The sequence below is a fragment of the Sorghum bicolor genome, chromosome 6, assembly GCF_000003195.3.
Source record: "Sorghum bicolor cultivar BTx623 chromosome 6, Sorghum_bicolor_NCBIv3, whole genome shotgun sequence".
Classification (NCBI taxonomy): domain Eukaryota; kingdom Viridiplantae; phylum Streptophyta; class Magnoliopsida; order Poales; family Poaceae; genus Sorghum; species Sorghum bicolor.
In genome coordinates, this window is record NC_012875.2 from 45,321,688 (window position 1) to 45,344,129 (window position 22,442).

At 46.0% G+C, this 22,442-nt stretch overlaps 2 protein-coding genes across 2 annotated transcripts; both read right to left on the reverse strand.

Moving 5' to 3' along the window:
• On the reverse strand, positions 805-2,600 carry LOC8075825 (zinc-finger homeodomain protein 8). The gene has a single exon (XM_021462684.1). It carries the CDS (start codon positions 2,136-2,138, stop codon positions 1,155-1,157), a length of 984 nt encoding a protein of 327 aa, XP_021318359.1. The 5' UTR covers positions 2,139-2,600; the 3' UTR covers positions 805-1,154.
• LOC8080309 (kinesin-like protein KIN-7E, chloroplastic) lies at positions 9,847-22,059 on the reverse strand. Its single transcript, XM_021463694.1, has 25 exons — positions 21,471-22,059; positions 21,239-21,336; positions 20,445-20,534; positions 19,671-19,723; positions 19,353-19,418; positions 19,167-19,220; positions 18,660-18,719; positions 18,297-18,375; positions 17,558-17,625; positions 16,466-16,528; positions 16,212-16,316; positions 15,824-15,928; positions 15,588-15,695; positions 15,371-15,517; positions 14,909-15,091; positions 13,897-14,070; positions 13,557-13,793; positions 13,051-13,191; positions 12,840-12,965; positions 12,539-12,589; positions 12,144-12,191; positions 11,818-12,057; positions 11,046-11,729; positions 10,648-10,737; positions 9,847-10,448 (listed from the first exon to the last, which is right to left on the reverse strand). The coding sequence occupies exons 1-25, from the start codon at positions 21,851-21,853 to the stop codon at positions 10,428-10,430; spliced, it is 3,474 nt and encodes a 1,157-aa protein (XP_021319369.1). The 5' UTR covers positions 21,854-22,059; the 3' UTR covers positions 9,847-10,427.

A 22,442-nucleotide genomic window follows, 5' to 3' on the forward strand; every position in this document is an offset into this window, starting at 1 on the left:
GAGGAACGACTGGTCTCCTACCAAGCAAACCAGGCCCGGCCTCGTCGCGTCCAAGCTGTGTGTGACATGCCAAGACTGCAGAGAGGAGGAGAGGAATCGACACGACCCAATGAGGGATCCGTGTCGGATCCTGCCCCGCACCGAAAGCCCCCAACGGCGCCGGCCGCTCTACTAGCCATCCATCATGACCCCCACGACATCAACATCGGCCGGGGCCGGACCGGAAACCGGACGGGGCGACAGGGAGACGCCGAAGTGACGTCTCACGCGCGCCGGGACGCGACGCATCTCCTGCGCTGCGCCACACGCCTCCACCCCCCGGCGTCCACCTCGGCCCCGCCCGGCCGTCGCACGAGCCGACGACCGCCGGTGAAGCAACGAACCGGAGTTGCTGGTGCGGGCGTGCGGCAGCCCCCGGCCTCTGCAACGGCAGGTCGTCCGGCTGGCGGCTGGCTCCCACCACCGCGTCCACCGGCACGGGCGCACGGCCGGGGCGGAGGGCGGCAGGGCGCAAATGGCAACAAAAATATCAGGCCACCCGCCGCTTTGGGACTCCACTCCACCCACCGATCCCAAACAAAGCCCACGCCACGCACGCACGCACGCGTTGTCGCTCGCGGCCACAAACAAATGTGGCCGCCGTTGTTGCAACCACAGAAGGCGAGCGGCAGCGGACCAGAACAAGGCGATTAGTTGTCGTATCAAGAGATGACACGAGCAGATCATAGCGAAATCGGGCGTCCATCCAAAGGAGATGATTTTCCAGGCACTGACTCCGAAGCTTCGTCTCAGGCAGTACGGACGAATACTGAAATCATCATTAAGTCACTGATAATAATAAAGGTAGTAGTACGAGATTAGTAGGAGACAGTAGTGCAGCTACAAGCTGAGCCTAATCATAAGACTGGAGAATGAAAATGACAGATATGACCCTCCGTGGCACGGCCGCGTCACGGGAGGCAAGGAGGTTAACATGGCAACAGAAGGTTCTACTTCTAGGAGCAGTAGTAGTACGTAGCTAGTGAAGGCCTGACGGTTACCTAGAGCTGATTAATTGCTACTAAACCCTACTAGTGATTAAAAGGAGGAGCGCATTAGCGCGCGGAGGAGACTGGAGAGTGGGGAAGTGCCTTGGGTCGGCGGCGGGGTGGTGGCTAGACGCTGATCGGGGACGGGGAGGGGGAGGAGACGGCGGCGCGGGGCGGGGAGTCGTCGGTGTCCTCGTCGTCTCCGTCGCCGGTGATGCCAACGCCGCCGGTTCCAGTGCCGGCAGCGGGGGTCATGCCGATGCCGATGCCCGCGGCGGCGGCCGCGGCAGCGGCAACGGCAACGGCGGAGGTGGGGGAGTTGGAGGCGAGCTGGTTCTTGTGGTTGTGCATCCACACCTTGAGCACCTGGCGCTTGACCCCGATCTCGTCGCAGAAGCGGTCCAGGGCGCCGTCGTCGTTCCGCTGGATGCGCCACCCTTGTTTCTCCGCGAACTCGCGCATCCGCTCCTTCTGCTCCGGGGTGAACTTGGTCCGGAACCGCTTCCGCCCGAAGCTGCCGCTGCCGGTGCCGCCGCCGCCCCCGCCGCTGCCAGGTACGAAGCCGACGCCGAAGTCGTCCAGCTGGCGCGGCGGCGTCTCGGAGCCGGAGCGCACGAGCCACGGTGGGGGCGCGGCGACGGCGGCGTTGGGCACGGCGTGGTACGGCAGCGCGAGGTGCGGCGGCGGCACCGGCACCGACGGGAACAAGGCCTGCAGCGCGGCGGCCGTGGCATGCTGCTGCTGGTGCTGGTGGTGGGGGTGGTGGTGGAAGTGCTGCTGCGGCGGGGACGGCGGCCCTGGTGGCGCGGGCAGCGCTAGCGGCGGCGGCGGCGGGCGGAAGAAGACGGGCGGCGCGCACGACGAGCCCGGTGGCGCGAACGCGGCGGCGCGGCGGTGGAAGCTGCGGTGGCACCCGCACGCGGCGCACTTGAGCGAGTCGGGGGAGGACGCCATGTACTCGCCGCAGCCGTCGAAGGCTTGGCCCCCCATGGCCGCGGCGTGGTTGCGCATGCACTCCTTGTACTTGCCACCGCCCCCCGCGTCGGCGCCCCCGCCGCCGCCGCTGCCGGCCCCATCGTAGTATGGCACCAGGCTCAGGTGATCCATCATGTCCTCCGTCTTCGCAACCCAACCGAGCCGCCCGGTGGTGGGGCTCGCCGTGGTGGCCCCTCGCGCGCGCGTGCCTGTGTTGTCCTCCCCCACACCACCCCGGCCTCCGCCTCCTCCACCTGGCTCTCTCTCTCGCGCTCGCAGTCGGCAGGCAGTGGGCGGGGGGCGGCAGGGGCAAAGGAATTTATCCGCGCGTGGCGTGGCGTGGCGTCGCGGGGGCCGGTCGATCGGTCGGTCGCTGTCTCTCTGGGCTGAGCATCCGCGTGCCCGGCACGAGCACAGCGATTAACCTTAACAGCCAAGCCACGAGCACTTGTGCGGTTATATTAATTTAATTAAATTAAACGCGACTAGGAGAAGGGCAGGACGATTAAGCGGCGGTGTGGCGCCACGTGGCGTGCGGGAGGGGCCCGCGGAGCCCTGCCCCTGCGCGCGCCACGTGAGGTCGGTTCGGGACACGGGACGAAGGGAAGGAGGACGGGACGTGTCGACCGCCCAGTGGTGGCGCGGTAACAGTAGCGGCCGTGCTGGGGTTTCGCTTCGCCGCCGGGGTGGGGGGTCCCGCCACGTTGGGTGCGGCGGCGAGCGGTGGTGCACGGTGTACCCGCGGTGGCGTCAGACGAGCGAGCGAGGCTTGCCGGACTGACGGACGGACGGACGGCGCTGCTGATACGATCGGACGATGGAGGAGGGCCCATGCTTGGCTATGTCATGTCCTGAGGATCCTCTGCGCCGTGCGTTGCCGGGCGTGGGGCGGTGACTGACCGTGCTCTCGTGGACGGACGGAGACGGACTCGTGATCAGTCAGTGATCAGGTTCTCTCAGCTGGCAGTGCAATTACGCGCGGCATGCAGGTGGATGGGATTCTGTGACGAGAAGCAAGCATGCGTGATGAAAGTGAAGAGAAGCTGGGTCTTCTCTCTCTCCCGGCGGCAGGCAGGGCGATGGATGGATACATAAATTGCAGTCTCTGGGTTCATTGATGGTGATCACACGACGCTTACACCTGCATTGATCGCGGGCTTACTATCCCCCACCGACGTGCACAGTACTAGTACTAGGGGATCGGGTATGCTCGCTGCTGCTGCGCTGCGTCCGTGAGAGATGGATCTCTTCGTCGTCGCCACCAGGGCCACTGCCCGTCTCGGCTCGGGTACTAGCAGGGCACTGTAGCACAGCGCTCCTGCTCTGGTCTAGCCATGCTCCATCGCTCTCTCGCGTACTACGCATGTTGGATGGATGTCTCGTCGCCTTCAGTGGATTTGAGAGGTGAAAGAGGCGCCGGAGCCGGATAGGAATAGGAATAGGATTCCTCCCCACGTGCACGTGGTGGCCGCCAGTTTTTGTGCTCGCTGCCGCTGCGTCCGGTCGATCGCGTCCGAGTGGAGTAGGGGCAGGAAGAGGAGTATAGGCAGTAGGCAGGCAGGTGGTGAGCAGAGCAATCATGCGATGCTTATCTCTCTCCAACGGATATTTGCCGCTCACGTGGTGACGCTGGTGATCCTCTGATCTGATCTGATCCTCTCAACCGAACTCCGCGTGGGTGGCGCCAGCGGCAGTTGATGGAATTGGGCCGCCAATTAATGGCCCGCCCATGCGTCGTCCTCCTGAAAACTCCTTCCTCCCCCCACCCCCCGGGGTTCCTCACGGAGGCAGAGGCAACGGCAATGCCTGAGTGAGAGAATGAAAACACGGTGCTCGCGAACGTGATCACTGCTTGCCTTGCCTAGAGATAATAACATCGCTACAGTGCTGAGCTTGGAGCTTGGAGACATAAGCAGCTTTTCGTGTACACTCCTGCCTACTGTACCGGCTAGAAAAACAAAACAAAAGAATACTCCTAGGCGTTCCGAAATCGGTATGGTAGCAGTTTCGTTTGTTTGTGACAAATATTATCCAATCATGGACTAACTAGGATCAAAAGATTCGTCTTGTGATTTACAGCTAAACTGTGTAATTAGTTTTTGTTTTCGTTTATATTTAATGTTTCATGTGTCATAAGATTCGATGTGACTGAGAATCTTGAATTTTTTTTTTTTTCAGCTGAACTAAACAAGGCCCTACTGCTAGTAGAATCCTGGATCAGCCAGACAGCAAAGGGAATCAACAAGCGCACGGACACATATAAAAGAGTGTGCTTGTTGCTGTCACTCTCCGGGGCCGGAGACGACACGGCGCTGCGGCGGACCATGCCGATCAACAGGCGGATGGAGACGGGGCAGAGGCAGAGGCAGCGGCAGTGCTACAGTGCTCAGTTCTTCTCGTCGTCCCGTCTACTCGACTCCCTCGGCACCCGTCTTGTCCGTCCTCGCTTTTTACCGGGTAGCTCACGGTTTTGTTTTTGCTTGTTGCGATCAAAAAGCTGCCGCGCGGCCATCATCTCGCCACCAGCACGGGCCTCCGGCGTGAATTCGCTTCCAACACTGACGGACAGCTTTTGCCCCCTCGCCCGCCTGGCTCGGCCCGGATAGTACGACGGATATTGATATAATATTTATTTTCATATTTATGGTTGAATTTAGATTTGAATATAAATAATATCAATCATATTACATATGATGGATATCGACATCATAAGTATACGATTTAAGTATTCGAATACAAATACAGTATCAGATATTGAATATTCAAACTCGGATACGGACCGTACTCTACAGCCGGCTGGAACTGAAGCTGCTGACTCGTCGCTGGGCACGTCTTGCAACTTGCAACGTCGCGCCCTCTTTGATCGATCTACATGTTTCACAATACGATTTTTAGAATTTTGTTTAGTTACACTTGAAATTTTTTAAAAAAAAAATTCCTATCACATTAAATTTTATAGTACATGCATGAAGCTTTAAATCTTTTAAGCTTAATTAGTCTACGATTTTATAGTACATACATGAATTTTATAGTACATGTACGAAGCTTTAAATCCTATCACCTAGCCCTCGATGCTGATGTGGCGACAATGCTGCCGCGCGCAGATCTTGGCGCGGTAGTGCCCCGCCACGGTCCATATCACGTCAAGCCCACGTAAGGGTCTCGCTCGGCCCTCCTTGTTTTAGACTTTGTCCACTCGCATTTCACATTAGACCTGTGTCGTCGTCACCGTTACCGTCACCCGTGCCCGTGTCGCCTGCCCCCGTGGCCCCCCTCATCCACCACCATTCGCACCTCCCCACCTTTTTCTCTCAGCATTCCCCTGCTAGAAAGGGTTAGGTCAGCCCCTTGTTTCCTTACACGCCCCCCTGGTGGCCGGCTGTTGGCCCGCCGCCGTTGGAGAGGGAGCTAGTCGCCCTTTGCGTCCTCATGGCTGACCCCGAGGACCTCTCCACTGTTGTTAAGGTAGTCCCCTCCTCTAAGACTTTTTTGTTGATTAGTTTTAGAATCAATTGATTATTGTTATTGATTTGGTATAGTGAAGTACTTATGATTTAGGGTATGGTTAGGTAGTTAGTTTAGTATTGTGTTAGTTAGGATTTAGTGTCTGGTTAGTAATTTATGGTTCAAGTTTTTGTTAGTTAGGATTACAAGTTTAGGATTTAGGTTATTGTTAGTAATTTATGATTTAGGGTAACCGGCTCAATGCTCTAATTGTGTCCATGTCCAAAGGAAGAAGAAAGAGGAAGAATAAAAAGATACTGACGAGTGGGTCCCTTCTGTCATTCTCTCTGGAATAGGTTTGGGGGCCCAAATTTGGATGCTATTGTTGGAGTTGAAGCAAAAAAGTTGAGCCCCAAGAAGTAGGGGGAGCACCCAAATTAAAAGTAGGGGCTTAGTTTTTGGGGCTACTGCTGGAGTTGCTCTTAGCAGCGTCTCAGAGGATTCTAATGATGAGCAAGGAGTTATAGATGTCATCCCAACATCAATTGCTCATATGCTAGTACTAGTTCATGCTAGGCCATAACGTGTTCCAGCTGAGGTACTTTATGCCATGCCGACTAAGGAGACACTAGTCCATGATCTACCAGAGGGTGATACTCCCTATGACTCATGGGGTAGGATTAGTGAAGCACAGTAGTATGTTGCACCACCACCTTAGAGCAACTCCAACCATTATGCAAATGGACTTGGCATTTACCAAAATGCATAAAACTCCAAAAAAAAACCCCTCCAATCGTTATGCATTTGGACTTTGCATTTTACATAGCTATGCATTTGGAGGGAGTGGCATATATGCCAAAGGAGTCTGGCTATGCAAATAGAGATCACGGGATTCTCGGTTCCACCTCGCGGGCTTTTTTTCTTCCCTTCGCGCAGTTTCCCTTCGCGCCGCCACCACTTCGCGCGTCCTCCTTCGCCAGCTTCGCGCGCGCGTTTGGACGAAGCAACGCACAATAGGACGACGCAGCGCGCGATAGGACGAATCTACGACGCCTTCCTCATCAACGCCGGCCAGGTACGCCTTCTTTATCAATGCGATATCTAGGGTTTTGCTGTTGGCGGCTTGGGGATTGGATCATGGTAAGCACAGTACGATCGGTACTGCGCGGCTGTTTGGCGCGGGATCGATTGGCCGCGCGGGAAGGAGTGCCACGAAACAAAATTTCCGGAAAAAAAAAGATGATGGACTTGGCATTTTGCATAACGGTTGGAGATCACTCGATTTTAGCCTTGCCATTTTCATTTAGAGGTTTGCAATTTGCCTAAAATGCATAACTTCAAATGCATAATGGTTGGAGATGCTCTACACAGCGACAAAGCTTATGCAACGGAGGGAGGGTAACCTGCCTTTCAGTGGCGTTCCGAACTACTAAGATGTGAGCACGATGATATGGACACCAGTCTGCACATGTGTAGGCACTCATACAAACAAGCATACTATAAAATTATATTTTATAAAAATATAATAATAATAATAATAATAATAATAATAATAATAATAATAATAATAATAATAATAATAATAATAATATGATATTTAAAATTATTTGACTTAGTACTGTAGTATTATTATCTTTTAAAATGAAAATACTGTACTTGAGTTCAATGCATGAGCAGTCCCCAAATTATCAAGGGGTATTATCCACAAACTTCTAAGGCCTTGTTTACTTCCATTTTTTTTGCAAAATAGGAATAGTAGCACTTTCGTTTGTATTTGACAAATATTGTCCAATTATAGACTAACTAGACTCAAAAGGTTCATCTCGTCAATTCCGACCAAACTGTGCAATTAGTTTTTATTTTCATCTATATTTAATACTCCATGCATACGTCTAAAGATTCGATGTGACGAGGAATCTGAAAAATTTTGCAAAATTTTCCGGGAACTAAACAAGGCCTAAAATATATTTGTGTCACTAAACTTGTTAAGTGATGCACTATGATCCATAACAGTCACATGAACATTTTATCCGATGTGACATTTGGCAAAGAGAGGAGGGAGATGAGGAGTGAAGAAGGGAGGATAGGTGAGGGCCAGATATAGTCAACGCCACAATGGTAATGCTACTTCGGATAAAATGTCCATGTGGTTGATATTAACTTGCTTTGTACCGCTTAACAAGTTTAATGATGTTAACATATATTTTTAAAATTCATGAACCAAGTGACACCTTTTGATAAGTTTGAAGGCCGCTCATACTTTTAGTTTAAATTAGAGTCACACATTGGAAACCAGTACTGATGTTTTTTTACCTCACTTAATGTAGGTTGCATGGGACAGATATTACAATGAGTTGTTCAAAGTTTACCATTGATTAGGGCCTTCTTGTTTCCCTGCTAAACTTGTATAAGGTGGCTTATAGTTGGTTGTAGGTAGCCATGAACAACAATGCTCTCAATTGTTAGTTGTGAATGGCAAAACCAAAAAAAGAGAGCACCTTTTGGCAGCATTCGTTTGTTTAACATATGAATATGAATTTATAGAAATCTAAGGGTAAAACAGGGCCTTAGGTACAACTTATAGTTATTGTGTTTAGAAAAAATTTAGCTAGAAAGATCGACTCTATTGTTTGGAAAAAGTATGTTTGGTAGGTCTCCATTTCAAGAGCTTGTGTGAAAAAGCCAGAGCCACTTTGGAGCGATGCTACTCTAGAACTGCTTCGATTTAGGTGTAAGCCGAAGATGAGCCCTACCGCACGCCAAAAACTTCTCAAATCTTACCTAGGCTGCCAGCCGAAGGCACCTGGTTTGGTGTCCCATCACTGCTCTTAATTAGGACTATAATGCTCATACAGACTGACGGCTATTATCATTGTCACGTATTTAGGCTATCTCCAACAGGACCAAATTCAAAATGAATACCTATAGCCTCCAACAGAGTACCCATACAGAAGACTCATTTTGGGTATCAGGAGAGGCATAACCCAAATTTAGGTATCCTCTCTCCTCGAGACTCATTTGCAGAGAGTGTTGTCTTTTAGGTCTTGTTGTTGGAGAAAACTAAAAATAAATATGGAACCTTTTACCTGTAGCGCTACCCAAATGACAAATAGGTCTTGTATTTTGGATGACGATTGTTGGAGATAGTCTTATAGGCTATGAGTGAGAGACTTGCTCCGCCAGGAGACCAATTCGGACGCTAAAGGTAAAGGTTGTTACTCTTAGTGGACATACGTAAGTCACGAGACTACGAACACATTCGCATCTATCGTTGAGGAATGAGGAGTGTGCTTTCGTCCCCTATGGTGGACGATACGTAGAGCCTGATAGTATCGTAGGGCAGCTGTGAAACCAGCAAGGATCATGGCCTCGTTTACTTCCACGCTAAAACCTAAAATTTTTCAAGATTTCTATGGACATCGAATCTTTAGACATATGCATGGAGTATTAAATATAAACAAAAATAAAAACTAATTACATAGTTTAGTCGAAATTTGCGAACGAATCTTTTGAGCCTAATTAGTCCATAGTTGAACAATAATTACACTAACAAACGAAAGTGCTACAATTTCATGAATTTTTTCTCTTAAAAAACTAAACACGGCCCATACGAGGAAATCGAGCTTTGGATTTATTAGTACTCTTTTTTTTATAGCAGAAGCATGGGATTTCTTTAACGCACCATTCCAAAGGCCAAAAGCACACGGACCTGGAAAAGGGACGTGGCACTGTAGCAAACAAAGACAGGACGGGCAGCTCCTAAAATCCAACCTTTAATTTGGCCCTTAGTATCTGACATGGGTCAAAGGTTACCAGCCACTAGTTGTCACGACAGCCATGATTAGCCGCTGCACTGAAGCTCAACCGGGATTCCCAATCGGCAGCCCGTGTCGTCAAATTGGAGAGCCCTTTTTCATCTTGTCCCGTTCCTGGCGAGTCTGGGACAGAATTATAATCCGCTCAGCCTTTCGTTCTTCTTTTTCTTTGAACGGATTGTTCATGTAGCTTCGACTTGCCTGCATTGCCATGTTGTAACCTGGTTTCATCGAACCAGTAACGGTGTACCAAGAGCTTCCAGGCTCCAGCAATGGCCGGGACCATGGACGCTACAGTTTGTACATGAAAGCTACAGTTACTCCTATAAGTACTCGTTATACAGGAGTAGGAGTACTCGTATAGCACGGAAAACTGCGCAGAAGATGGCCAGATTCCTATAAGTACTTCCATGTAAAGTCAAACCACGACGTCGTCCTCCAGCCGCAGGATTGGCCAGAGAAAAATCTTGTCGCCGGCGAGGACGACGTGCTCTGTACCCTGGTCAGGATCCACAGCAGCTGGGAGCAGTTTGTAATGGCGGAGATTCGGAGCACGGGAACGCAATCCCGTGGGACATTCGCAGTGACACACCACATGATAATCCGTAGCTTAATAATCGCAGATCCGTGTGGCAGCACACCGCTGCCGTGCTCCCGGCTGAAGTCAACCTTGCGATTCGGGCACGCACGGCGCCAGGTGCACGGCAGTCATGCATCACATCAACAGCAAGTTGCCAAAGCTACATCAGCGTCCGTTCGGGGTTTACTACGGTTTGTTTGGGCAGAGCACGGTCCAGGTACAACAGAAACACCATCTTCGGGTTTTCCCAGCTCCTATATTAGCAGTATAAATACAATCCGGTACTACTACTACAACAGTCCTACTGCTACTATCTTTAATAAGCTGTACAAGGAGGCGAGTATCTGCATGCTAACTAGTGATCATCAGCGCCTGCTATCTAACCGTATTTTGCTTCGTTTTCTGCCGGTTAAACGCAGGAATCAGTGTCCAAATGCGGGTTAATCAATAATGTTGCCCCGGTTGGGGTAGCAGCAACGATGTGAAATTGTGAGTGAAACATCAGAGCGACGGGCTTCAAGGGAGAACTGAGAAAGAAGCTCTAGCCTGCATGAAAGCGGCTTCTCGTCTCAGGCAAGGCTTTTGCTATAGCGCCTGACTTGCCATCTGCAGAGCACGATAGAGGTGTGTTAAGGGAAACACATAGCACGTTGGGAAAGAGTCAAAGCTTGTTGATTACTACAATATGTTCAAAAGATCCGAGCTTTTGATTAAACACATGTGGATGTGGGGCATGTCGTGTGCGTGTTCAAGTACGTGTACGTAAGGGTGTGGTCCGTGAGGCGTCGCAGGTGGAATGGCATACCTTCTCTTGGCAGATCCTTGACAGTGCTTCGACATGGAAATTTTGTAGCTCTTCAAGGACTTTAATATCTAGGCCCCTGAGGTCCTCACCCTAAAAGACAAAAATTCCTATCAGAAACATGGAAATACAAACTAAATAGCTAAATTTCAGTACATTCTGTCAAGTGACCCAAGGCAAGGCAACCAGCCAAAGAGAAATATTAGCCCACAAAGTGGATTCTAACAGGTAAATGTGGTAAATCCCTATAAAAAAAAGTGGTAAACCCTATCACATAGAGCTCTTCATTATTCTTTCCCCTTCTTTTTATTCAATTTTTTTCATTCTGCTTATTTGATTGTTTTTCATTCTGCTTTCTCAAGCTGCAAAAGCTAGTACAATTATAAATAGATTATAATCACCTTCAATCTGGACACGACGCTTTCCAATTCTTTGCAGCGCATTCTTTCATAATTGTATGCAGCTCTTGCTTCTTCAAAAGTACTGAGGCCATCCCAGCTCCCATTATCTGAAGCTTGCATTTCACTTGCCAGTCTGCCACTATCAGTCTTGGATGAGTGAAAGCCGTTTTGCTTTGCTTTGAATTCAAACACATCCTGTTGAGAGTTTTCTTTCTTTATCTTCGAAACAAGGGCCCACATGCTTGCCAGTTCGTTTTCCATCTCATGCTCACGGCATTTTGCATCATCAATAATCTTTAGAAGCTCAGTCTCTCTTCGGTCTTTTTTAGATAGTGTGTCCTCTAACACAGCCTCCCTTTGACAACTAGCAACCAACTCTTTCTGCAACTCCTCAACTAAAATTCCGCTCTCATGATCACGTCGCTTTGGATCAGGGTGAATGTTACTTCTTGACATTGATGCATTTAGCTCTTTTGCCGCAGCTAAGTCTGCATTCAGCTTTGCGTTTTCATAAGAAAGCCTAGTGACTTCTTCTGCCAAATTCTTTAGTTCAACTGCAGCAGCAGATGCCAATTCTTTAGCATAGGATGATTCCTCTGCCAGCTTATGACTATTAATTTCCAGTCCATCCTTCTCTTCCACCAACCTCAGATTTTCTTGCTTCAAACTTTCAATTTCTGAAGCCTGGAGCACCGCTTTTATGTTTCAATTGGCATATCAAAAGAAGATGAACTAAATAGGAAAGTGACAATTAGGGGCATACAATCTTTACCTGCTTGAGCACTTGAGATACAAATCCTGACTCATTTAAGTCAGTTGTTCTAGAAGGCATATTTGCACGGTTTGAGATTTCATTTGCTTGATCTTGATCCCTAGCATCAGTGCTAGCCGTTGATGGTTCACTAGACTGCACACTTGCAAAACTATCCTCACTTTTTGCAGCCTTCGATAAATTACTGATTTCTTGCCTCAAGTGTGCAACTTTTTCTTGGAGTTCTGCATTTTCTGTAACCTATTTGAACAAAAAAAATGGAGATCAGATTGATCTGTTGAGCATCAAAAGATTCATGCCCCACCCTTGCCCCACCCTTTGCTCACCTTTGCTTGTAGCTGGTCTTGAAGAATTCTATTATCAGCAGACATAATCTAGACAAGTCACAGTCAGATAGAAAACAGTAATTAGTATGGCATAAAAAATAGAATAGTACTCCCTCCATACCCATAAAGGAAGTCATTAAGGGCAACGACACGGTCTCTAAAGCCTAACTTTGACTCCTTATTTTTATAAAAATATTTATCAAAAAGCGGTATATGTATACTTTTATGAAAGTATTTTTCAAGACAAATCTATTCATATGCTTTTCACATTTCCAAATTCAACAACTTAAAAGTTATTCACGATTTATATTCCCAATGTTTGACCCAAACCTTATCCAAAACGACTTTCTTTATGGGTATGGAGGGAGTATCTGACAGAGTGACTATGGACCAACCTCCAGTTCAAATGTCTTCTCACTCAGCTGCGTGCTCAACTTTGAAAAGGTCTGTGAGAATATCAGATTGCATGAAAAATTCAGATCATTTATTTGTAAAAATGGCCATCAAAAGACAACATCTAGCATGTGACACTGGCTCATGCATTAGCAAGTAAAATACTAGAAAAGGTATATGATATTATAACAAATCAGGGAAGAATATAACTACAATAGGCCCAATGATAATTGGTAGAAAATTACAAGTAAACCAAGCTAAGATGACGTTACACTTCAGCTCGTCATTTCATAGCCTTATTACCTGGGACAACTCTGTCTTAATTGCTGGGTCTTCTGTAGTTTCCAGTGATTGCACCATCCGGTGCTCTAGCATATGTATATGTGATTTCTTTTCTGTGATTTCATCTTTCAACTTCTCAATTTGCTCCTGCAGAAGAAATAAAAGAGAAAAAAAAACTTCATAAAGAACATGACATCTCCGTAGTTGGTTACAGGACAAACAGAAAATTTACCTGAATTTGCAAATCATCAGGGTTGTTGGTTGCTTGCTCTGTCAATCTTTTGAGTGAGCTGGTACAAAGTGCAACTTCCCCAGCCAGCATTTTGACCTGCTCTTGTAGAAGATCTATTTGATCCACGATGGTCGTTCCACTCTGCAAATGCAACAAAGCTGTCAGTGTCAACGGATGTAGCAAATACCCACCAAAATAATACACAGGTAGAACAAGATGAGACTAACAAACTAACATGACTGGATGTTTTTAGCAAGGAAGGGATGCCATACTGTTCTTGGCCAGATGCAGTCAGGGAAAGAAAATTAAGGAATAAGGAATACCATCCAAATTTCAGAGCAAAAAACATGAATTCAAAGTCCATCAAAACTTCAATCTAGATCTGTGCCCCCCACCCTCCCAACCTAGTTTGTCATGCTAAGTTGCTTGTTGGGATAAAAGGAATGCTTGCACAGGGAGAAAAATGGAAAAGAGAGAGATGTACAATCAATAGAAAGCCAACTCACCGGCAGAGGGTGTCGTGCTCTGGGCGCAGCACTAAATAAATCACCAGCTTGAGTCCTTTCAAGAAAAGAATCGGCAAGTGCTGGGTCATCTCCTTTCCTAGTCATAGATTTCCTTCGACCATCCTTCAGGTCAAGCAGTAAGTGTTTTTGTTGTGATGATTTTGAGCATGAAGGTGAGCCGCTAGCAGTGCTATCACCATCCACACTGGATGATAGCCCTGATAATTGGTCAGACTTCTGCATAGGTTAACATATATTAGCATATATGATTTAATCATATATTCCCCATGTATAGCTAATGTCTTCATGATATCCACAATTCATTGTACAATAAAAATACCTTTAGTTTAAACCACCCAAGCATTCCACGTTTGCGGTTCCTTCTGCCAAACCTGGATGACTCATCTGGATTGTTCAGATCAAGTTTCCCTTCAAGCGAAAGCTCTGAATCAAGACTAACATCATCATCATCGTCTACAAAGTATTCCCGCTTTCGATCAGGCAAATACACAAGCTGCAATTGAAAACAGAATGTGAACAATAGGTATGTCTACAAAGTATTCCCGCTTTCGATCAGGCAAATACACAGGCTGCAATTGAAAACAGAATGTGAACAATAGGTACACTGCAACACACACAGGCTGGCCTAATCTTCAATGGTCAACACTAGCTAATATATATACATCACAGTAGGAATTTTTCATCTTCAATCAAGTTTGCTATACACCAATTTCAGGTGAAACAATCATACTGTGAATATCTTAGGCATTACATCATCATAAGCACTAAGCACTTCCACAAAGGATTCATAAGGTGCCCCAAAAACACCATAGCGCATCAGTACATGTACATTGCAAATCCAGTACCAAAAGTATCGACAAAAACTGAACACCTCCTTTGATGTGCAATTTTATAAACTTAGTGAACCAAGTACTATCATTATGCATATACCATATATGATATTTTATATTAGGTATATTTATATATATTACTATTTAAGTCTAAAACGGTACTTACAGGTTTTCGTTTATTCAAAACATGAAACATGTGACACAAGTTTTTTTTTACATGTGTATTGTGCAGCAGAAGTGTAATCTCAGGTAGTTGTCTCACTATGAAACATAGTTGGAAAGAAATCCTGAACTCGCTAAGAATTCGTCGGTGAACAAGAAAAGCAACATACTTAGCGTCCAAAAAAAAAACAACAGAAGAAAAGCAATCCTATGTGTTCTTGCACATTTGCATTATATTTCACTTTCTAGAACATGCTATTGAGAATTTCAGTCTACTGTTCTGGGTTGGACTAATAGAACAAAATGCGGCAACCAATCAAACAAAAAGAAGGTTCAAACCTCATCTTCCCCAAATGAATGCCGTCGACGGAAGTTAGTCTTTCCAGAAACATTTGAGGATATCGAACTTTTGGTTGATACCAATATTAATTTTGTTAGCCGCTGAATCCTACCCATCAGTGCTGCTTTTGCTTCCTCTTCCTGTTCTAGCCTCGATTGAAGTTTGACTTGCCCAGCTTCAAGCTATCACACAAAAAGAATAGAAAAGAAATAGTTTAATCTATTTGTATCAAAATATGACCAATAAGTAATGTCCAAAGGGGAAAGGTTCATTTAATCTACCAGGATGAGGATGTTATTACAAAAGAACATGGTGATATTACGTAGCTTTAAAGTATGCCAGATGAAAATGAAAACTAGTCATACAGCATTCTCATTGGCATGTTCTTACGGTTGTAAAAGTAAAATCCAGAGCTCAAGAAAGAATAATTTGCCAACTGTCGAATAAGATATATAGCAAACCTGAAGTTTTAAATTAACAAGATCCTCTTGATCCGTAGGGAGAATACCACCATTTCCCATCATACCACGCCTGAGTTGCTGTAGCTCTTCTTTTAGGCTGGATATCTCCTTTTGATACTTCTTTATTAAGGACTTCTCGTCTATTATCTGGAAACAAAATCTGTCAACACTAATAACAAGCACAGACAATACGGATTACAAATTTATTGGTTATTACCTTGTTTTGGGAAGCTTTTATCTCAATATGCTTGCTCCTGTGGGCAAATTTTAATGTATTATGTGTCTCCTCACTGTTGCTGGATGCAGGTGTAACTGTGCAAATGAGCTGCGAAAATGGTAGAACTTAGAACGTAGCGATACAGGCTGCCATATGCATTTAGTACGACATGTATACATGGGAATATTCTCCTCAAAGCAAGCAACATATAAAGATAACTTATAAGAGCTACTCACAGATATGCGTCCATGCCCACTCAGAGAAGACTGAAGTAAGCGTGTGAGCTTTGAGTCTCTATAAGGAATATGAGTGGCCTTACCATCTGTAAGTTTAGCAATTACCTGCAAGGAGAAATAACAATTTACCAAGAAAGGAAAAACCAAATAAATGAACAAGGAATGACCATTTTCCCAGTATTCCTTCCTACTGGACAGTCGTATTCGAGGGGTAGCAACTAAATCTAGGTCTGCCGAATCACTGATTAGGAGCAAGAAGTTGATCTGTTCCCCATCTAGGTCCTAGAGACAAGAGGAAGACTGGTTGCCAAGCTAATCATTTCTATATTTATCAATAAGTCATAGTAATAAGAAAAATTGTTAGCACTTAGCAATATAGGATACTCACGGTTCCAAGGGTGAGCAAACTCTTGTTTATATATGAACCTTCTTTGCGTCGTAAACCAGTTGTTTCAGTTTTGGAACTCTCAGATCCAGCAAGGTCAATCAAGTTCTGATAAAAGGATATAAAAGAATACCGTAAGTTAGGAGTCAAGAAATGATACCCATGTCCTGTACTTCTGTATGCCAATGCCCAAAGAATCAAAGATGCAATAGACTGAATGAGAAAAAAAATTGGGTATACTGGGGGAGAGTACTCACCAACTGAGACAACTTGACTTCTTCTTCTGCTTCATTTTCACCAGAGGGGCTGCTCTCGATGGTCTGCAGTATTGTTATGGAAGTGTAAGCTTAACAGGTTTAACTATTGTTATGAGTTTATTAACCTAGCATTTATCAAACAAGATTTCTTTTTTGAAAAATAACAACTGAGATCTGAGATGATTAACAGTAATCCAGACTTAACAAGCATTAGTTCCCGTACTTGTTATCTGGAGTGAGTAAATAACATGTCATAAAACTAGCATGGTGAATTCAAGTATGCCCATAAATCAGGCTGGGCACTTTTCCACCGAAAACCACAAACCGAACCGAACCGAATAGTCGGTTTATTCGGTCTTCGGTTGCGGTTGCGGTTTCTGTATTCAACCAATTCGGTCGGCTTCGGGTTCGGTTTCCTACCCCAAACGAACCGAAACACCGAATCAACCGAACCTGTGAGACATCCGCAGGATTCCAGCCTTCAGGAAGTCATCGCCACACCGCCTACCCAGTCATCTGGCCCACCAGGCATCAAGGCCCAACGCGAGGCTACGCCCTCAACCTCCCTACGCATCTGACTCCCCATCCCTCTCCCTGTCTCCATCCGACTCCCCCTCCCTCTCCCATCTGACTCCCCATCGGAAACCCTAAAATCAAGCGGCAGTGCAGGCGCGACTGATGCGAGCTGCAGCGGCGTGAGCGCGGCACGAGGCGGCGCGGGCGACTGCTGCCATGCTGCGAGCTGCGGTGGCGCGCCGCGATGCGAGGTGGCGCTGGCGGTGCTGCACGACTGGAAGGTGGCGCTGGTGGCGCATCTGCTGCTCAAGGGCCAAGGCAAAGTTCTGCATGTTGCAGATTCGAGCAGACTGCGAGGCAGTGGAGGTAGGTTCTGTTTCCTTGGTTTAAACCGAAAAACAGAAGTACAACCGAAACCGAAATGGTCAGTTTCACGTTCTCTGATTAACCAACCGAATTTTTGAGGAACCGAATAGACCGAACCGAAATGTCGGTTTAAACCGAATGCGCAGCCTGCCCCATAAACTTGTTTACGTGACTACCATACTTAAATCCTAACGAGAGGGAGGGGCATACCAGCGTGAAGATAGTGTGACTCCTGCTGCTGACAAGATTGAAGTTGTTTGATCCAACATGCCTGTGTTCTGCAAGAAAGCAATTGGGTCTTCAGAACAAATACTACTTTGATTCCACCATGGAAAAAGTAATAAAGGAACTGCCAAAACACATTCCACGACATGCTAGGACACAGGCACAAGCACTCTTGACTCTTCAAGTTTACATATACAAAAATATCAGACATGTGAAATGAGGTCTGCTATGACCTAGGGAAAAACACCAACCTCCATAATTGTAGACCTAGAAAGGGAAATAATCGAAAAAATAATACAACGTAGACCCAAAACATAAACATAATGCATGTACATTAATAAAGTCAACAGCACAGAAACTGGGAATCCTTTGATGCAGTTGGTGATAATTTGAGAGAGCATCGAGTTTCATGTACCAAATGGTGCATCCAAAAGCTTAGGCTATTGAGGAAACGGATAGTTTACTTCAAGACTCCCTATTATGTCTAGGATCAACATACATACAACATACAATCAAAGTACACCCCATGTTTATTCTTCAAACTACATCAGCCAAGGTTCTGACTTAGATCTCTTGGATTTATACAATATTGGGATTCATACACCAAACAGTGTCATTGACTCATTGTACTTGTACACCCGTCTTGCCCAATTGAACCAATGGTTAAAGCTACTGAAGCAAGGTGGGCAGATATAAAGGGTCTTCTCTAGATAGAAAGAAATACCTTCTCCAGATGCTATTAGAGAGAGCGCATGTGCAGGTGATAAAACAACCTCTTCTTTAATCCCTTCCACATAAGTTCCCTGAATGATTGAATCAATAGAAAAAATAAGGGTGCAATAATTTTATCAGTTAAGAAAGGAAGACATGATCGACACTAATGGACAAGATTATTTTTCTCTAGGATGATGAAAAAAAAGGATCTGGACAATAGGGAAAACAAACCAAGATAAGTAATGAATATGGAGAATTCATAACAAGTAGGTAAAACAAATCCAATGCAATTTAACTTTTTGAGCTATACAAAATTGAATGGGCATGAGTGAGTAATCACAAAATAAATTTCAATAAATAACACTGCACCAACCTGTGCGTCTTCTCGAATTCTGAGATTCTGCCCTGTTGGATCTAGTAAATCATTGATAACCTGCAAAGCGGTAAGATTAAAAAAAAGAAGTATGTGAACAATACTAAACAGCGAACAGTTGTTAAACTTTGCTTCCTTTTAAATAAAACTTTACAGTGGAGGCCTCCCTTGCTGTATTTTAGGGTAAAAAAACAATCCTAGACATTTTTACCATTGAGTTCTCAGTCAGTTCATTGAAACACATCTACCACTTTGAATCGGTCTAGATTTCATTACTAGTAAGCGGTTCATGTTAAATAATAACATCAGAAATCCTTTCATATCAATTGCATCATAATCAAGAGTAGCATGGAATCTAATCAAATGACAATATATGCATATGAGTAGGAAATAAACAGGCATCTGGAGGTACCCTGTGTATGCAATCAAAGAAGAGATGAAATTGTAATTGGTCTTGGTGTTGCTAAGCTGCAGCAAGCAAATGCATGGCTTGAAAAGAGATGTCACCTCATTGTAAATTTCAAGATACGAAACCCGCAGAAGAAACTCTCGTCCAGGTGTCTGTTGTCAACAAAAGAGACAAGAATGTCATGCTACTTTGTCTTCTTTTTGTATGTGCGACTGTGGGGGTTGGGGGGGGGGGGGGGGGGAGGGGGGGAGGGGAGCACAGTGGATAGGAAATGAGCTAATTACATCTTGAATAATGCTGAATACATCCTTCACTGCCAATGGAATGATTCCAGGTGACTTTTGTTCTCCCTACAACAATAACCCAAGTGTAACATAAAACGAAATTAAATGTTGAAAATTAATAAAAACTTCATGCCCATGCTTGTAGGGTGTGAAATCTCCATTTCTATAGCTTCATATCGACAACGATGGTGATGATAGACATAGATTAAATAATAAAGGGATGTTCTGTCTTGTGCTGAACAAACAAATCCACAACAGCACATAGCTAGAATCATTAAAGGCATTATGCATAGGCATAACACTGAAGCATAAACATACATGCATGGTGTGAGTTTTCCCACTGCTAGTTACACCATATGCAAAAACAGTTCCTGCAGGAACAGAGAAATATCAGCAAACTGAATAAATCTCAGAGTACACATTCTAGCTATAGTCAGGTTCACTTGTCATTTAGGGAATTGTTACTGTCTCTAACTCACAATCATTAATCTTTCTAAGTACAAGTTTAACAAACTTATGATGCCATAGAAGTTCTGATGGTGAATCAGAGCCATTTTCGATGTACCGAAGTTAATTACTTTTATATGTCATCATGGTAAATGTTTTCAAAGGTTGAACCTAAGCATTCTAGGCTTCTAGCACACAACTATTTTGGGCCAGATTAAAAGAAAGCATGCAGCACCATTGCACCAGAAACCAACAGTGAAGTCCTAATCAAAAGCAGAGATCGAAGTAACAAGAAACATGTCTCAAATTTTATATGATCAAAAGAACAGGTACTGATCGGAGGATATAAATCAAATAATCCCCCCCCCCCCCCCGCAACAAAAAAAAAGGTTCAATCAGAAGGGCTACTGACCCTACCAATCTGCACTCAACATACCTTTTCCGCATTGTCCATAGCCCACATCTGTTGTTTACAGAGGTCATCGGACATGTGGCTACTGGCTAGCATAGGAACTGACTACCAATAAGTAATACGATACTAGAATCCTGTCCCACTCAAACTTCTAATAGGCATGCAGTAACAATTCCTAGTCTCATAATTAGTTAACAGCACTTATTTTAAAATAAGTAAGAGAGCTTACATACCATTGATTCCTTGCATGGCACCACTCACAACATGCTGAGCAGCAACATCATATACATGGCGAGTTGTAGTAGCAGGGCCAAACACTTTATCTAATAGTTAAAAGGAAAACACAAACAAAAAGGATGCATATGGTTTAGTAAACTCTATGACTATGGTGAGTACCTCTGGAACTATAATGTATATAGCTTATCTCTGAGATAAGGTTCTTTGACTGGAATATTAATTCAGATTCAAAATAAGACCAGAACTAACCATCCGTAACAGGATTAATGACATTAATTTTTTACCATTGGCTGCTGCTTTTACTGAAAAGGATGAAGACGTCACCTTGCTCTTTCAAACAAATCACGTCTTATAATAAGAAGAAATCTTTCTCGGTATCAATCCCTTTACCCCTTGTTCTTTGAGAATCAGAAGGATCCTTTTCGATTGCATAATGCATACTATACATAAGTGGCAAATAGTACAAAGAAGATATCTGATTTTCTACATTCATTAGGAAGCTGAGCCTAGGTTAGGTAGTAGTTACTCTTAAGCCTCTATGCTCTATTCTGACAACGTGCCGACATTCTCATGCCCAGCAGCCCAGGTATACCATAGAAAAGGAATACAACTTTCTAATTCCACTCCATTCCCAAATATGCCATAACCAACACGCTTTTTCCTCAACAACCCGACAGGACTCGAGTCAACCAATTTTATCCCCTTTTTTGAACAAACAGGCATAACTCCTTCGTATCATCACCCGTTCCACAATGTACTATTGCACTGAAATGGGCTCAAGAGCACTCACCGAAAGCATAGGCAATGCTGAGGTTATACTCGTTGCGTACCATGTTGTCGCCGTCCGCATACCACGCCACCTCGTCCCCCTTGTTGATCTCTCTAGGACTGCAAAATGAACCACAAAAAAAAAAGCATGAGACAAACATCCAGCTCAAAGACCACGAAAATCCAACGCCTTGTCCCCTCCAAAGCCGGCACAAAGCGTACAAATAAGAGCGCAAATAAGAGTAGAAGCACACCTGAGGGGCCGGAAGCGGACGGTGACCATGATGTTCTCCTTGGCATTGGCCGGGTCCACGAGCGGCGCCCTCCCCGCGGCGCGCGAGGAGATCGACGAGGGCGTGGTGGGCCGCGCGGAAGCGGTAGAGGACGGCGTGGCGGGCCGCGCCGAGGACGATGAAGGGGTGGTGGGGCGCGCGAACGCGGCGGACGGGGTAGCGGGGCGGCCACCGGAGGAGGAGGGGGTGGTGGGTCGCGCAGAGGCGGTAGAGGAGGGGGTGGACGGGCGGCCTCCAGATGAGGTCCTCGCCGGCGGAGGAGGTCCCGCTGCCGACGCCGCCGGAGCCGAGCGGCGGGATCGGAATGGGGAGATACTGGAGCGCGCCGGCCTCGACGACGACATTGCGGCGCCGCGGCGGTGGAGATTGGGAGCGCAGCCGGACTTGGGGAGGGGGACTAGGGTTTTGGGGAGGAAGAGAGCACGAGCTCGTGGGGGGGGAGGTGGGGAGCTCTCGTGTGCTTGCTTTGGAGGGTCGTCGTCGTCTTCCTCCGAGGCGCCCGCTGCCGCCTTTTTGGTGTTTTTGGGCAAAGCTCTGAAGTTTTCTGGGGTTTGGGAACACCGGAGGTGAGCTCACCGCGGCCTTTTTGTCAGTGACTTGCGGAGCACTGTTTTTGTTGTGTGTGATCGGGTTCGCGGGTTCGGGCCTGCAAGGCGCGTACTCTCTTTTCCGTAATAATTGGGCAAAACTGGTTTGAACCACGGGAAACTGACGCGGAGCGCAAAACAAAAGCAAATAGCAAGAGGAAGAAAATGGAAGGTGAGGGTAGCAAGTTTAGAGCCAATTTGGATTATAGTCTAAGCTTATTTGAATTTATTAGCACTAAAAATTACTAGCTAAAACTAGTATTAGGGGATCTAATTAGATATGCTAATAAATCTACTAATTATTAGCTAGATGGCTGCTAACTATTACTTTTATTAGCAAGTTTAA

Bases quoted from the DNA above. Each gene is read 5' to 3' on its own strand.
- LOC8075825 (XM_021462684.1), bottom strand. From the start codon at position 2,138: ATGATGGATCACCTGAGCCTGGTGCCATACTACGATGGGGCCGGCAGC.
- LOC8080309 (XM_021463694.1), bottom strand. From the start codon at position 21,853: ATGTCGTCGTCGAGGCCGGCGCGCTCCAGTATCTCCCCATTCCGATCC. The intron at 19,221-19,352 runs GTAATTAGCTCA...TGTTGACAACAG, and splicing joins TATTCAGCATTATTCAAGAT to ACACCTGGACGAGAGTTTCT. The intron at 12,590-12,839 runs GTAATAAGGCTA...ATATTCTCACAG, and splicing joins TTAAGACAGAGTTGTCCCAG to ACCTTTTCAAAGTTGAGCAC.